The sequence below is a fragment of the Lonchura striata genome, chromosome 22, assembly GCF_046129695.1.
Source record: "Lonchura striata isolate bLonStr1 chromosome 22, bLonStr1.mat, whole genome shotgun sequence".
In the NCBI taxonomy this organism is placed as follows: domain Eukaryota; kingdom Metazoa; phylum Chordata; class Aves; order Passeriformes; family Estrildidae; genus Lonchura; species Lonchura striata.
The window spans coordinates 4,489,557-4,506,547 of record NC_134624.1 but is presented as its reverse complement, the minus strand read 5'-3'; the positions used below and the strand labels follow the sequence as shown (position 1 = coordinate 4,506,547).

Genomic DNA, 16,991 nt, shown 5'->3' with positions numbered 1-16,991 from the left:
GCTGACTCCACAGATGTGGCTCAGACTATTTCATTTTGGGCAGTTGCCTTGTTTCAGCAACTTGTCCTTTCTGCCTTTCCTTTGTTTCCATCTCTGGCCCTCTGGAAAGGGAGGATAAAAGTAGGAGAAGCAAATTCTGCCCTTTTTATTATGGGATCTCTGTGTCTGATGGATGCTCCTGTTGTCTCCTGTGTCTGTTTGTGCTGCTGCAGCCTGTGCCACGTGCAGCGTGCTCACACTCCAAGCTCTCAGAGATGGAAAAACTCATGGGCTGCTGCTGAGCTCCTTAAAGCCTGGCTTTATCTTCCTCTTCAATGGCTTTACCCAGGGATGAAGAGGCTGGGAGAGTTCCTGAGAGGCAGATCTCAATTGTTCTGCTCTCAGGAGATCACACTGGCTCTCTGCACTCTGGGTTTGACTCTGGGATTGCAGGGAGAATAAACTGTGGAGGATTTGCTGTGGCTATGATGTTTGGCTGCAGCTCCAGCTCACCCTGGCAACTTTGAGTTGCTTGTCAATCCTGCCTTCTGTCTCTGCCACCAGACACTGATCTGTTGTTCAGGAAGGCACAAGGAATTTGTTTGTCCTGTGTCTGCACTGGGACAAAGTCCTGGCACAGGCAGGATGGGCAGAGCTGCATTCAGTGCCTGGAAGGGATGCACAGGTCACACTGTCCTGTACAGTGGGTCAAGCAAGGAGCAGGTGGGATGTGCCTAGAGCCACCTGGGGACATGGTGGATGCTCACATGCATCTCCAGGAACTTCTGCTTGGAGGCTGAGCCCAGTGTGGCAGCTTTACTTGGGAGGGTTCTGCCTCTTTGTGTTCCTGAGCAATAAAGGCGGAAAAAGAAATGATGCAAAGCTCTCAACACACCATAAGGAAAAACTTGCAACAGATTTTGAGATCTTGAGAAGATCATGTTCCTTTTCTGACTGTTGGTGCTTTTAACCTGCAAGTGTGGCTGGGAGGTGAGGAGCTCTTGCTTGGGAACAAACCCTGTGGTGCTTCCCCCGCTCCATCCTGCTAAAAGAGGAGTTGAGCTTGGGATTGACGACCTGACCTACCCATGTAAAACACTTTAAGGCAAGTAAGTGCTGTGATGTGAGATCTGATATTCCTTCTCAGATTGTCTGGGGAGCTGCTGGCTGCCTTCAGCAGGCACAGGGACGTGGTGCTGCTGCTCCATGGCTGGTGACACAGCATTTTAATTACACACCCAGCAATTAAGTGTTGGCCAAGCTGTCAGGATACAGAAGCTGAGTCTGCAGTATGCTCATGTGTGGAGTCAGAAATGATTAATAAAGACACCGGTAGGTTTTGGGACTTGATTTGTTTTTCTGTTTGGTTTGTTACTCTAACACGGAGAGGAGCCTTAAAGCAAAACCCTTTTCATCCCATCCTGGCTGAGAGCAGCTGCTTCTTAATTCTGTTCTTTTTTCATAGTAATTGGTAACAGACAGGGTTTGGTGCTTACCCTGTTACTTAGATGCTTAATGCCTCCTCCTTAATTGGATTTTGCCATTTTAACTCAGAAACTTTCACTTCTGCACTGCATGGTGCAGGTCTGGAGTTTGGCAAAGAGGCTCACTGCAGATAGTAAAAATTTCTTTCTTGTCTCCTGTGAAATTCTAAATTTTTTCCTGAGAGGAATCACGAAGCCACTGTTCTTTCCCTTGCTTGAATTCGTTAAGGAAAAATTGACAAGCTGACAGAATTAATGAACATTTAAATTCTCATCAGTGTAACGTGGTAATGCAACAGCGGGAATGACTGAGAAATGTGCTGCAAGGCAAGGAGGGTAGAAATAGCACCTCTGCCTTTTGGGGCTGTGTTTAGTTCTCCCAAGGTCAAGTGGCAGCATGGGAAGGTCTGTTTTCCAGCCCTGCTGCTGTGGTGAAGAGCTGAGATCCCTTGTGCAATGTCATCTTTAGCTCCATGGTCCACAAAGGCAGAGAGAAGCACAGGAAGAGAAAACAGGGAAGACTGCACGGAAAATATCTGAGGGTTTTAGGTGATGGCCCTGGGTTAGTACAGAGGTTTGGCTCCAAGGGGTGGAGGGGGCTGGCTGGTGGTGCAGGGATAGAATTGACACCTCACAGCCCAACTTACAGCATGTGATGCAACATCTGAGGAATAAAAAGCTGAGATTTGAGGTGGAAATAACAAAGTGTTGTCCTTGACATGGACAGTTTGCTTCCATGGTGCTAACAGCTCCCTTCCCAGGCTGCAGCTCCTTTTTCTGCATCGTGGTTATGAATCCCTGGGGTTCAGTCTTGGGCAACAACAGAACCTCCTGGGGACACTCTGAGGTTTTATGGTGCAGGTGCTTTGGAATCAGTTCCAGCAGTTAAGGAAGATTAATTCTCATTCCTCAGCTAAGACAAGTAACTAATGATAGGAAGCTTTTAACCCCTACATGGAGGGAGAAGAGTGTGTGAGAGACTGAGAAGTGTGAGAAGTGGATGTTGTTTTAAACTGCCACTGCAGAGCTGCAGAACTTGAGATGGAGCTGGTGAGTTCCTAAGGTCGATGACTGAACCTCCAATACAGGGAGGGAACTGGAAGCATGGGGGGAGTTACTTTCTTAAACTATTAAACCTGACCACAGGCACCCAGGCAGTGTGCTCTTAGCATGTGTGGGAGGAGAGGGGAGGAATTTGCTGCCTGAAGGAGGCAGCTCCAGAGGAAAACACTTGGAAAACATTGCCAGAAACACACATCAGTGTTTTCCCCTATGGGGATCCTAAAGACACTCAATATAGAAGTTACAGAAAGGATGAAAGAAAATCCTATGGGAATTTCCTGGGCTCTTGATGTTCCTCACATAAATTGGAATACAGTAAATGTTTTTCAGCTCCTCTGCTGGGCTCAGGACTTAACACGGACTGAGTCTGGTGAGGGGCACCCCAGGGCAGGAGGGATAAGGGGCCCAAGTGCTGTTGTGGCCAGTTCCTTGTGTTGGAGCAGAAAAGTAATACCTTCAGAACTTGCTTAGCAATAATACACAACATATTCTCCTTTTTTTTTTTTTCCCACCTGGCTGTGTCTGCCAGTCTGTAAATCTCTTTTCCCTTTCTAACACATCCAATCATTGAGATTTCTCAGTTTCTTTGCACTATTTTTGCTCCACACTCATTCCTTTTTGTCTTCTTTACATCTGCCTTTTAGTTAATTTCTCAGTCTTTGCTTTCAAGTCCTCTCACAAACTGAGATTTTCACCTATTGTGAAAAAATGGCAGTTTTTTTGCCATCCTGGCGTGTCCCTGTGTGTCAACAGAAACACACTTTGCTTTGAAATTGTTCCAGATCATGCAGTGAGCTTCAGGACTACACCAGGTTTGCAAATAGGTTATTCATTGCAATGTTTAATGTTGATTTCAGTGGTTTATAGTGGGGCATAGGTATCCCCTTCATTTGGCGTGTCTGCCTCACAGTGCTTAAAATTCACAGGGCACAGAGCTGACAGCTTGAAATGTGGAAAAATTGGATTCAGGGTTGTGTTTTTTCCCAAAGTGCTCAGAAAACAGCCTGAGAAAATGCTTGTTCCGAAGTAAATTATGGAACAAAACTGTTCCTAAAGCCACTGTTGATTGTGACCTTGGCTAGGAGAGGTTTGGAAGGGCAGCTCCAGCCTCTCCAAGGTGCTCTTGGTGCCTTGAGCCACTGGCAGCTCTGAAGGGTTCAGTCACTGGGGAGAGGAAGGGACAGGCAGGATTCCATGGGGCTGGGGTTCAGCTGCTGGGGGGTTGAGGAAATGGCTGAGAGCCTCTGAGCTGTGCTCTCTGAAATGCCTCTGGAGCACTCAGAGGGAAGAGAAATACAAACAATTGCTGGGAGCAGTTGTTTGGGGTTTCAGGAGGATGTTGTTATCTCAAAATGGAAATGGATTTATGCTGCTGCCTCCTGGGTTGGATTTCTCTGGGGAATTTGCTTGAAACCTGGCATCCAGTTGTTCTGATGGAGCTGACTTCACTCCAGCAGGCAGAGGTGACCAGGTGACCCCTTGTGCTGTCTGGGTGCAGTGCCAAGACATGGTCAGTGTTTATGTAGGGGCTGCTGAGGTTTGGGGGTATCTTTGCCTCCTCTGGCAGGAGGGACCTGGGGGCTGGCCAAGATCCCTGTCTCCAGCCTGGTCTGGCAGCCCTGGATGGAGCCTGCCTGGCACAGACTGGGTCCTCCTGCACTGGGTTCACATCATTTCCTGATTGCCACTTACACAAGACAAGAGCAGGGATTTTTTTTTTTTAATTTTTTTTTGCAATTGCTATCTTTTCTGTCTCTCCCCCTGATGCAGTCGGGCAGCATCCCTGAAATTCCTGTTCCATTTCCAAGTGCTTGCTGGAGGTACTGAGCTGGCATGTAAGGGCTGTGCTTTCCTCTCCTCTAGCAAGACAGGTCTTGAAGAGTATGTGCTGCTAAAAGGGTCCCATCCCTCATTCTGTTCATGTTCTGAAGTTCCAGCAAATTAAGCTGAGATATGAAAGGAACTTGAAAAATGCTGCTTCTCTGGGTTTAAATGGAAGAATCAGGCTTGCTGTGCAGCATCTGCAGTCTGTCAGTGCCCAGTAACAGCTGAGGAAGCAGGATTTCTGCAGCAGGGAAGTATCAAAATGATACAAAGGGGGCTCAATCTGTTTTGTGTCATGGAAAAAATAACACTCCAACCTCTGAATACTTGAAATATCTTTCCTCCAGTTCCTGTTCTCCAAAGTAATCCCTTTGTACACCAGGCCAGTCTGTATTTTGACTTTTCAAGGGCAGAAAGTTGGCAGCTCTGAGGTTAATCCTTGTGGCCTTTGCAGTCTTCCCCCATCAGGGCCAGCCTGAACTGGCTGGGGACATTTTGGAGGAGGAGAGGCTGTTTGGTGAGTGTGTTATGGCTTTTGTGTGTGTAGATAAACATCTGTACCTCAGTGCACAGAGGAGTGCAATTTCTCTGTGTGATATCCCTTTTTGAAGTTCAGACTAATGCATGGGGGGCTTCAGAGCTTGTGATTGCTCCTGCAGGTGCTCAGAGAAGTGTCCTGTGCTTGGGTGTCTGTGCTCTTGGCACCAGTGGAGCATCCATTGCCATGTGCAGATAAACCAGAGGGAAGGCTGAATTCCAGAGTCAGGCTTGTGGATTCCCAGCATCTTTCAAAACCTAGATTTGATTCCAGGGCAATATTCAGGAGGTAAAATAACAGAGAAGCAGCAAAACTCTTTATCCTTAAAGATAAAACTGCACCTTTGACTTGGTGTTTAACTTGTGCTGCTCCTTTGGAAAGGCCAGAGGAGTAAGGTAAGGAAGATGGGCTCCTACTTGGAAAAGATGATGATAATGCATGTTTGAATATCTAATTTGAGTCTTATCCAGGTCAGCCCTAGAGTTAGGCTGTTTGAACAAACAGAAAACAACCCCTAAAAATAAATCAGTGAGTTTATTTGCTGTTGTTAGAGCAAAGCTCCTGAGACTTGGCTGGAGCTCCTCTGAGGGCCTCGGGCTCTGAGTTTGCAGATGGCTGGGGAGAGGCTGCAGCCTCACTGCTCCTGAGAGGCTCTGCCTGGATTTCTGCAGGGAGGGACTGTCAGAATGTGAGGTGTTGATGATCCCGAGATTGTAGAAAGTCTCTGTCTGTCAGCCCCGCTGCCAAAGCAGAAGCCATAATTGGTCTGTGCTGGTTTCCAGGTTGTTTATTCTGTTGATCTCTCACATGTTCTGCTGCCCTGCCCAGCTCTGTCCTGCAGGGCAGCGTGTGGGGCTCTGCCCTCAATGGGATGTGACAAACATTAAATACCAGAAACTCCCTGGGCTGGATTTACAAGAACGTGCCAATATCTGTCACCTACGTTGGACAGTGTGTCCCCAGCCTGAACCAACAGAAAAATGCCAACACCACAGTGAGACATGGAGGGCATGAAGAAGGAGAAAAAGGACAAGACACACCCAATTTCATTCATCTTGTCCCCTTTGGACCCCTCATCTAGAATCCTAAAATTTTACTTTTGCACCCGTGCCACACTTAATTATTCCTTATATCAAACACTCAGAGCTGGTAATTCACCCTGTAAGATTGAAAACTCTTTTCCATGGACAGAGATCACAGCCAGTGTCTCTGGGAGCTCTGTCCAGGGGGGTTCCTGACCCCTGCCAGGGTCCCAGGGCAGCCAGAGGGAAGCCCTGGATTCCCACAGGGACCATCCTGGGCAGTGCCTGGCACCTTCATCCTGGTTTAATTGTGTTTGTGCAGAGTTCAGAGCTCTGCCTCCTGTGAGCTGGAGGAAAGGCACACATCCCCTGTCCCTGTGGCTGCTCCCAGATCCCCAGACCTGAACTCCAATTGCTCAGAGAGCTGTGGAACAGTTGGGTCATCACATGCCCACAAAGTCACATGGATTGGCACCCACAAATGCTTAATGATCTGATTTTTCCTTTTCTCATCTGCAGCACCTCTGTGATTGCTCATTTGCTCCCATCTGCCACAGAGGTTGAAAGTTATAACAGCTTCTATAAACCCTGCAAGCAGCAGGAGCTTGGGAGTCATTGACTTCAAAGGTATTGCTTCAAAAACCCTTAAAATTAATTACAGGTGGTTTACCTGGACTCTCCTGTCCTGATCTCCAGTCTTTCCCACCAAACTCATTTATTCAGAGCAGTGCCTTGATAAACAGATGAAATTAAACAAGGAGGTGGTGGAGTTGTGGGTCAGCTCTTGTTGCTGGTTTTGCACCTTTTTTTATCAGATGTAAAAGGATGTGCTGTGTTCACTTCCCATGGAGCAGCTGTAAAGCTCTCCAGGCAAGTCCCTGTTATTTCAGGAGTGTGATCCTTGCACTGCTGGGATTTTGGGGACTCTGTCCAGCCCTACCTGGGCAGTGAGCTTTCCTGTTAAGAAAAAGGAAATTCTTCATTCTATTCTTTAAAGTGCTGTGGTCTTTTTTCTTCAGCTTCCAGATGTTGTGCTCAGGATGGGTTCTTCCAAAACTTTAATTAATAAGTCTCAGAGAGGTGGGGGAGGAGGATATATTTGTTATCCAAAGAAACTGTCTTCCTTTGCAGATGATAACTGAATTGTTCCTTGGCTCAGAGCAAGGGACAGGATTTAGTGACATCCCCACGTGGGTGCATTTTGTCATTCACCCCCTTCCCTGCTCCTGTGTCCCTTTCTGAGTATGCTGATGCCAGTTGGGATCAGAAAACAAAAACCTTGGTGCATTTTATAATTTCCTTTTACTATTTGGTGCTTTTCCTCCCTTCTAATGCCTTCTTCCTATATCCCTCCTGTATCCCTCTTGCTACCCCAGGGCTGGGTAGCCCTGACAGCTCTCCTGGAAGGGCTGAACACATTCTGCTCATTTATTTCTCTGTCAGGCACAAATCTCTTTGTTTAAAGCTTGTTCTAAAGTTAGTGTGTAAAGCAGAAACAAGATCGAGGCTATAAAAGGACATTGTATTTGGATTTTCTTGCAGGAAGGGGATTTCACTGGGTTTGTGATAAATAGGAGATGCTTTTTCTGCCAGATGTGCCTGCCTGGCACAGGGAGTGATCTCTGCAGCGTGGCAAGGCCAAAGGGAAATGGCTCCTGAGCTCTGGCTTAAGGAGTTGCTGGGAATCAGGGGGCAAAGCTAAGTGGGAGGATGGAATCAGTTTGTTGTTAATGGAGGGGAAGACAAGAAAAATTCAGGTCTCTGGATCAATATGTGTGGGCTGTGGAAGGAAAAAAGCTTCCTCCAGGGCAGCTGCTGAGAGAGATCCTGCTGATTGTTGGATGTTAGGGTGAGAACCCAGTAATGTGGGGTTATTCCCTCTATTTAGCTTAGAAACAGTGCTTAGTTGATTAACAATTCATTAATGTTGTCAAGATTGAAAGTTCCTTGTGAGGGCTCACATGAAACCATGGCTGCAGAAACGCAGGGGTCTGGGTGCTGTGCTCCTTTGGAGCTGGCAGAAAATCACTGCAATAATTCTGGCTGATTTATGATGCTGGGAAGTGTTAAGGTCAGGAAGGCTGGGAAATAATGTTATTGGAAAGATATAACTGGGATTAGATTTTAAAGCAATGTTTGGGTATATTGCTGCTGCAACAAGAACGCAAAGGTGCCAGTTGGAGATGGTCCAGTTGCAGCTTGTAGCAGACTTGCTCCATTTCTGAGCCAGTGACTGAACCACTCGATGCCAGGATCAGCCACAGAACACACCAAAAATGCTGCTGTTTATGTAAAGAAGAGGCTTTTCCTTATGTCACCTTTCCTGATGCCACTCCATGTAGCTCTTCACATAAACAACATCCAATTTCCACTCACCCCAATACAAGGAGCACCTCCACAATGACTCCAAGAAGGATCTAGAATCACCACCAGCCCTCAGTTAATGGCTCTGTAGTGCTCTGAGAGCTGCAGGCTCAGTCACCAGCCTGTTTTGGGATCGTGGTCCCTGAAGTGCCAGGGGTTCCCTGTGTGGTGGATTTCAGTCCTGTGGGCTTGGAAGCTCAGGCACCTTCAGTTTGTTTTGTGCTCACAGCAGGGTTGGGGGAGTGGTTGCCCAAGGCACCGCTTTTTGCACGTCTCCAAAATGGACATGGTAAATAGAAATTCATAGACTGCAGAATGGTTAAGGTTGGAAAAAACCTTTAAGATCATCAAGTCCAACCATTCCCCCAGCACTGCCCAGGCCAGCACTAACTCCTGTCCCCAAGTGCCACATCCATGTGGCTTTCCAACCCCTCTAGGGCTGGAGATTCCACCACTGCCCTGAGCAGCCTGTGAAGGGCTGGACAACCCTTCCAGGAAAGAGCTGCTTTTATGGCTTTGCTGCTTCAGGAGCTTTAAGGTTCTGAGGGTGTCTTAATTCAGGTTTGTTGGGCTCTAATGAAGCTTAATAAAGCCCCCTTGACAATTTCTCTATTTTTGTGCCTCCTTTGCCAGGTAACTCCCTCAGGAAGGAGGGCCAGGAAGCTGTGTCCCACCCTGGGGGGGCTTTGGTGGGAGACACAGCAGAGCTCTGCAGCAGCCATGGCGTTAATCTTTCTTTAGCCAAAGGAAACAGCATCTCTTCAGAGCATTCAGGGAGATCTCCTTCATCCTGCTGAGTCAGGAGGAGAGATGGATTCCTCTTCCAGTCCAGCCTCCTTTTTGAAGCTGACACAGACTTTGGAGGTGGTTGAGCTGCAGCCTTGCCTGGCTGTCCCCTTAGTGTCCCCTCTGGCTGCTCCCAGGCTCGGGGTGTTCTTTCAAAGACAGGCAGCACCCTGCTGGTGTGTTAAAGGTGGCTCGTGGGGGAAATACTGATGCACAAAATACTGGTTTTGTATTGACTGTGTTTCCTTCTCCCCTGGGCAGGAGGACAGCCTGCCTTCCTGCTGGCACTCTGCTCTGGGATGTCCTGCTGCACTGGCTGCCTTCTCCTGAGCCAGATTCATCCCAGCTCTGGCAGCACGTGCAGGGCTGGCACATGCACAGCTCACAGGGGAATTTTCCTTTTATCAGTTCTGCTCCGGCCTTCATGCATTACAGTCACATGCCAGCAGCACTTCCCCAGGGGATGAGAGCAAGGGCTCATTTCAGCAGCAGGAATTTTCCTGTAAGACCTTCTGGCAGAAAGGCTGAGCTCTCTGTGTTTGCTGTGCTGAGGTATTTAGGGAAGCAGGTCTCCAACCCTGTAACTCCTCTCCTTGCTTTGTGGTAATTTCTTCCCCAGAATCACAGAATATCCTGAGCTGCAAGGGACTCACCAGGATCATCCAGCTCAGCCCCTGTCCCTGCCCAGACCCCCCAAAATCCCACCCTGGGCATCCCTGGCAGCGCTGGCCAAAGGCTCCTGGAGCTCTGGCAGCCTCGGGGCCGTGCCCATTCCCTGGGCAGCCTGGGCAGTGCCAGCACCTCTGGGGGAAGAACCTTTCCTGCTCTCCAGCCTGAGCTGCCCTGGCCCAGCTCCAGCCGTGCCCTGGCTCCTCTCCCTGGTCATGCAGAGCTGTCCCTCTGATCTTCCCCTCACAAGGAACCTGGAACTGCAGTGAGGACTCCTCTGAGTCTCCTCTTGTCCCACCCAGACCAAGTGACCTCCCTGTGACCATGAGTAGTTAGCAAGGAATGGTGCTTGGAGTTTAGCCAGCACAGCTTCTGGAGGCTCATTCAGCACAGGGATCATGAGTTGGTGAGTGCAGAAAGCAGCACTTGGGGCAGCTGATGCCCAGAGCAGCCCCTGCTTTGTGTTGCTCAGGTCAGGCTGAGGCAGTGACAGGGCTGAGAACAGAGCCTGGCTCTGGCTTCCAGCTCCTTTTTGAGCTGGGTGATGCTGGTTCAGCTCTCTCTGCAAAGGGCATTAATGAATCAGGCCTGTCCTAGGCACTGAATGCATTGGAAAAGCGTTTTTGTTCGGATACTGATTGCACCTCCTGGGCAAATCTTTGTGTTCTGATAGAAATTATTTCAAAGTCATCTTGTAGGTCGTTGTTCCTCGGCCCCTTGTCACTGTCCTGGAGCAGTGTTAGTCCTGGCAGGGGAGGTGCTGCATCCAGCTGCTCCTTCAGGCAGCTCTAGGGTGAGGAGAGCTGCATGTGCAGCTCCAGGGACACTCTGTGTGTGCATCCCCTCCCTGGGGTGCTCCTTCCTCCCCTGTAACTGCACTCCCCTTTCCTCTGCAGTGAGTGACATTCAGCTCTGTGTCACCAGGAGGTTTCCCTGTCCCGTGTTGTCACTGCTGTGCAGGTACAGCATTGGCACAAGTTATCCATCTCCCTTTGTGCTCCTCTAGCCCAACACTTGTATTTCCACGTTTCCCTAAACCAGGACATGTCCCCTGTGAAATCTGGCCTGGTATTACAAGAAGTGCACGATCCCTGGGTTTTTTTCTGCACTAGTCCTCAGGCTGTTAACATGGATCTTGCTCCTGGCTTCAATTTCTTTTCCTCTGCAGTTTGCAGCTGCCCAGTGCAGCCCTGTGGGAGCCCAGGGATGCTGTCAGAGGGGATGAGTGCCTGGCAGGGTGCTGGCACACGTTTCCCCTGGCAGCCTGCCCGTGTTTAGGGAGCTGGGAAGTGCCCAGGACAGAACCAACTGCAAGGAGGGATTGAGAAGTCCCATGTAGTAACATTGCTGGGGCTGTGATGGCCTAAAGCTGTAGGGAGAAGGGGAAAAAAAAATTCCCATTTCTATCTTTCAGGAGGTTAGGTGGTACCTGGAGAAAAGGAAGGGCTCAGGCACATTTATCTTTTTTTCAGGATTTAGTTTGCAAATTCCAGGAACGCTCCTGCTCAGGATGTTGGTGCTGGAAGAGTCTGCTTTGTGGTTGTGAATAAGTGAAACATAATTTAGTCAGGCAGCTTATGGGAGGTTCCTTTACAAGCAAGAAAAGGACTTTGATTCCCATCTTGCTTTGGGATCAGTGAATCTGTTGGAGATCTGTGGCTGTCACATTAGTGAGGTATTGGCAGGGACTCTGTGGATGCATCAGGAGAGCATGACTTGCCAATAAATAATGATCTTTTGTTATTCATGTAAAAGTATCATGCAGCAAAATAGGAACAAATCCAGAGTGCTAACATCAAATCCTTTGTATTGATGGATGGGTGAATCAGGAGAAGCAGTTAAAGGGAAGGAATCCAGTCTGGAGTTACTCATGGCCTGTTTAAAATTGTCTTCTAAGCAGAAAATGCTTTAAGATACTTCACTTTAGGGTACTTTAAGGTGCCCTAAGAAAGGCACCTGATGTGGGCTGTCTCCAGAGAGCAGGAGGTGCAGGGAAAGGTCTGCTCCTTGTGGAGGATCGGGGCTGAGGCAGTGGGAAGTGCCAGGCACGAGAAGCAGAGTACCAAAATAGCTGCACTCTAAAAGCCTAAAAACAATGGGCAGGATAAAAGTATGATTCCTTTAACTCAGGGCATCTTGTGGGAAGAAGCAGTAGGGAAGAGGAGAAGGGGAATTTGGAGAGGAAGGCAAAACGAGCCATTTTCTGCTCTTGGATTGCAGCAGCACAGATCTGTCATTGAAGTCATTTACACCCAGGATAACCACGAACCTGTCCCAAAGCATTTCAGCAGCTGGAGGGGATTTATTTGGATGGAAAGAATGTGTTCAGCCCAGCTTGGCCAAGTGACACCTACGGTGGACTTGGCAGCTGTTAGCAAGTATTTATGGGATGTAAACAGCAAGGGGAAGGAGGATGGAAATAGAGCAAACTGTGGGGGACAGAAAATGGGATGCTTTATGGCCCAGACTGCAAAACATCCATCCAGGTGGGATGAACTAATCAAAAATGCTTCTTATTCACTGGACAGAGCATTTGAAAGCAGAGGCTGTAGCTTTGCACTGCTTGGAAGGGCAATTTGCCTCCACTGCTGTGTTCTGTGGTTCTGTAATGGTTCTGTGGGAAGGGCAGGGATCCCTGTCCCCCTAGGGGATAAAAGATCAGATGTGATCGGTTGTCCATAGATCAGATCAAAGGTTCCACCTCTGCTCTCTCATTTCTGATGGTGGGGAGCAGCAATTAGCAGCTTCTGAGCCTCCTGAGCACCAGCTTGCACCTCCCATTTGTCATGTTTAGTAGCCACTGACAGCCTGGTACCTTTGATTCATCCTTTCCACATTTAAATCCATTTGTGATTTGACCTCTCCAGCATGTGGTAACAGTGGCTTTCCCCAGTTTGTGCTCTGCATACACCTGTCTGCAAATTTTTTCCTTTCCATTAAAATCTCTGTGTGGTGATATCATTGCTGACCCTGCCTGTTTCCCATCAGTCAGGATCTTCCCTAGTCATTGATTCCAGTTTATTTTCTCTTCCTGTGAAGTCCATCCCATATTCTGGTCACCTTCTGTGCTTTTCTCTGTCATTTTTAAGTTCTGCTCTTTTTTGGGTGAGAAGTCTGAGCTTGCTTGCCATTTTCAAAACGTTGGCCCGTCCTGGATGTGTGTTCTTATGTTTTCTGTTTCATTCTGGTTTCTTTGATTTGCCACTTGAATTTGCACTGAACAGTAGGTTATTATTTTTCAGGGAATATCCCCAGGGGTTCCTAAACCCATGTTGGCAGAGCTGGATAAGAGCTGGTTGCTGCAGGGGTGTTGCTGCTTCTGTTTTCCACTTGTTCCATCAGCACTGAGGTTCATCTGTTGTTTATCACCTGACTCCATTGTTGCTCAGAATTCCTTCTGCACTTGAAATCAAGGAATAAGTTTACTTTCCTGAAGGAATTTGTGTCATCCTCAGAAGTTGCCTTCTCATCTGCCCTTCTCCTGGGCTTGTGTGCAGACTCAACCTCTGCTCTCTCATCACTGTTTGTCTCTGCGTGCTTTTGTTTCCACCTTCAAATTCATTATTAATCCATGTGATGCCCCCTCCTAATACCCCAGGCTGGCTCAGTTTCTGTGGAGAATGACCAGGAAAGAAACTCATGGGAAGGGCTCTGAACTCCAGCCTTTCCTGGGTGCTTTGGGGGGACCCCAGCAGATTCTGCTCCCTCAAATCCACGCTGACGTTCCCCTCGCCCGTCCACCAGCTCAGCTCTTGGCTGCTTTCATCTCCCTGCCTTTGCCACTGATCCAGGCTGCGTGGTCGTGTTCCCTGGGATCCTCTGGGAGGATTCCTGCATTCAGAGTGTTTGTCCCTGGCACCGGGGCTTGTTTAGCAGAGATTGGCAGCTCAGCCGGCGCGGGCTCGGCTTCCTTAGGAGGCCCCATTCATCACCAGCCTTGCAACGACTCCTTCAGTGACTGCTGGGCTGACAGTGGCTCTGTCCCTTCCCTCCCTCGGCACAGGGGCTGCTCCCAGGTGGGCGTTATCCGGGCGCTGATCGAGGCTGGAATTCCCGTGGACATGATCGGGGGCACGTCCATCGGCGCCTTCATGAGCGCCCTGTACGCCGAGGAGCGCAGCTACAACCAGATGAGGATCAAAGCTCGCCAGTGGGCCATGGTAAGCACTGGGAAGGAGAATTCCCTCCACTGGGAATGTTCCCTCCCTTGGGAGCACTGAATTCTCTGCACTGCTGTTCCCTCCCATGGGAATGCTGAATTCCCTCCCATGGGAATGCTGAATTCCTTCCTATGGGAACGCTGAATTCCCTCCACTGGGAATGCTGAATTCCCTCCACTGGGAATGTTCCCTGCCCTGGGAATGATGAATTCCCTCCACTGGGAACAGGGGAATTCCCTCCTGTGGAAATGATGAATTCCCTCCACTGGGAATGCTGAATTCCCTCCCATGGGAGTGCTGAATTCCTTCCCATAGGAGCGCTGAATTCACTCCACTGGGAATGCTGAATTCTCTTCCCTGGGAGTGCTGAGTTCCCTACACTGGGAACGTTCCCTCCCGTGGGAATGATGAATTCCCTCCACTGGGAACAGCTGAATTCCCTCGTGGGAATGATGAATTCCCTCCTATGGGAATGATGAATTCCCTCCACTGGGAACAGCTGAATTCCCTCGTGGGAATGATGAATTCCCTCCTATGGGAATGCTGAATTCCCTCTACTGGGCATGTGTTTCTCTCCTCCAGTGGAGCAAGGCCCAAGCACATCAAGGCACGAGCAGCACCCCAGGAAGGTGCAGCCTCCTGAAATTCAGTGTCTATGCCACAGAACAAGCCCTGCCTGGCAGTGATGGATCACCTGGAAAAGCTGCTCCATGTCCAAGGAGTCAGGAGGCAGCTGCCTGGCTTAGCTCTGCACAAATCCTGGTCACGCTGTCAAGGCACAGTGATGTTGTTTCAGTGTGCTCACCTGTGGTTATCTTTGTTTTATCTTCTCTTTTATGTGCTGGGACCTGTTTCCTTTCCAGCTCTCAACAAATGTGTTTCTCTTTTGTGTAATTCTCTCTCTTTCTCACATGCTGTCATGTGTCAGTGGAACTGAGTGACTGAGGTAATCCTTCTCTAAATAACTCCCAAATGTGTCACTCCTGGTCCTGCCTGTTCACTCCACAGCACTCTGGGTCAGGAGAAGTTTCTAACTTTCAATATTTAGTACAAACAAAAACTCATTTTCAAAGTTAACCCAAGTTTTGGGAAGGTTGCTTTAAATACTGACTTAATTGGGTGAGTATATTTATCATGGAATCAAAGATTGGTTTGGATTGGAAGGGACCTTAGAGATAATCTCATTCCACCCCCTGCCATGGGCAGGGACACCTTCCACTATCCCAGGGTGCTCCAAGCCCTCTCCAGCCTGGCCTTGGTTTTATTTATTGATCAGATGTTGGATGAAAACTGTCCCAGATGACAGTTAATTGGAAGTATTTTGTCCATGGACAAGATCACTGGTTCAGACTGACTGCAGGTGAGGTTATTTCTGAAGTTTGCTGGTTGCAAGTTTGTATTTTTCACGTCAACCCCACATTTTCCTGTAGATTTTCTTACTGAAAATAAAGCAACATAGGGAATTTTATGGATAAGATTAAGAGTTTTAGGTCTTGGGTTTCAGGGGAAATGGAATCCTGTCATTGGCAGATTAGAGGATCCTTGGGAGACATAAACAGTGAGCACTGTTTATGTCTCCCAAGGATCCTCTAATCTGCCATGGCTTTGCAAGAAAAGCTGTCTCTGGGAAGATGGATTGTGTGAGGAGCTGAAATCCGGATTGAGGCCCTGGGATGTCCCGGTGGGCAGAGTGCAGTGGGACTGATTCACCTCCCCACCACTGCTTGCCAGAAGAATATGGATTTTTGCTTTTTATTTAAGAACTGCCTGTGCCTGGCTGGCTTGGGAAGCACCCAAAACATAAACTGTTTATGATCCAGAGCAGTTTGCTGGAATCACAAACCTGGGGGAGGCTCAAGATTAAAGACATAAAACCAACTGCATTGAATTGTGTCAGACATCCCTTAACCTTGTTCTCTCTCTCCCACTTTGTGCTTCCAGGGCAGCATCTGAGTGGGTGCTGATGCCTCCCAGCTTTCCCAGCCCCCAGGGGCTCTCTGCCCTCTCTCCCAGCTCTTGGTTAAGCTTCAGCCATGGAATTTTCTTCTGTGCATTTGTCCAGAGGATGCTCTTCCTGTTTGTCAGGTCTGCCCTGTGCAGGGTGTGAGGCAGAGCTGGAGATGTTTCCTGGGCTCCTCAGGGCTGTGTTCCCACTCTGGAGCTTGCCAGAGCTGGAATCACAGTCACTTTTATCAGGAATAGCTAGAAATGAAATGAAGGCATTTAATCTGTTGATGAACTTTTGAGCACAAATTGCAGAAGGTCAGAGAACATTTTCACAAGGTAAAAGGCACTTTTTGGCCTGGGGCTGTTTCAGGTATTGGTTCCTTGAAGCCTGCAGCTAAGTGGGAGAAGTGTTAGAGCAAACATTTCATCTTATTAATGAAGAATGGATTTTCATGAGGACTTCCATTAGTGTTCTTGCAGGTCTGTGTCCAACCCAGGAATTGTCTAAGGGTTTGAGGAGAATGAAAGCAAAGCCTGCCCTTCCCACTGGTGCCAGCAGTGTCCAGCAGCATGGCTGCAAACTGAAGAGAGCCACAAAATCCCCTCTCCAAGATCACAATGTGCAGAGAGTTTGGAGCATTAGAAATCTTTTATCAGTGGCTATTCTGAGGTGTTGACTCTTGTGTGGTGTTAATGCTGAGCAGGGAGAGGGGAAAGGAGCCCCAGTGTGTAGGAAGCAGCCAGGAGGTTTGTTGGGGATTCTTGGAAGATTCACTTGAAGGGACTGAGTGAGAGCTGAAATATCCCACAGAAAATCCCCAAATTGCCATGTCCCAAATGGGACCTTCCCTGCTGTCCCCAGGAGCAGCCAGGCAGAAAGGCTGGAGCATTCTCTGCTCCAGGACCTGCAGATCCTGCTCCTCTGGAGCTGTGCTGCTGAAGGTTGCTGCTCGGTGCAGCCTGGGGCCACGTGGGAAATGTCTTCATTGGGATGGATTAGTTAACTCTGGGCTTTTCTTATCTCTCTTTTTAATCCATCAGAGTGGATGCTGTTTGTCCTGCATTTATTTCTCTTTCTTGGTATTATTAGAAATTGGCATCTCTCTAGCTGTACACTTGGTGCCAGGAGAAGGGATATTTTTAAGGGGATGTGTTT

General features: G+C 48.5%; 1 protein-coding gene across 1 annotated transcript in view; it reads left to right on the top strand.

Moving 5' to 3' along the window:
• Window positions 1-16,991, top strand: part of PNPLA7 (patatin like domain 7, lysophospholipase) — a 127,527-nt gene that overhangs the window by 84,161 nt on the left and 26,375 nt on the right. Inside the window, exon 27 of the mRNA XM_077787845.1 lies at window positions 13,732-13,888. Within this exon, the coding sequence (XP_077643971.1) occupies window positions 13,732-13,888 (157 nt within the window). The remainder of the gene's footprint in view (window positions 1-13,731; window positions 13,889-16,991) is intronic.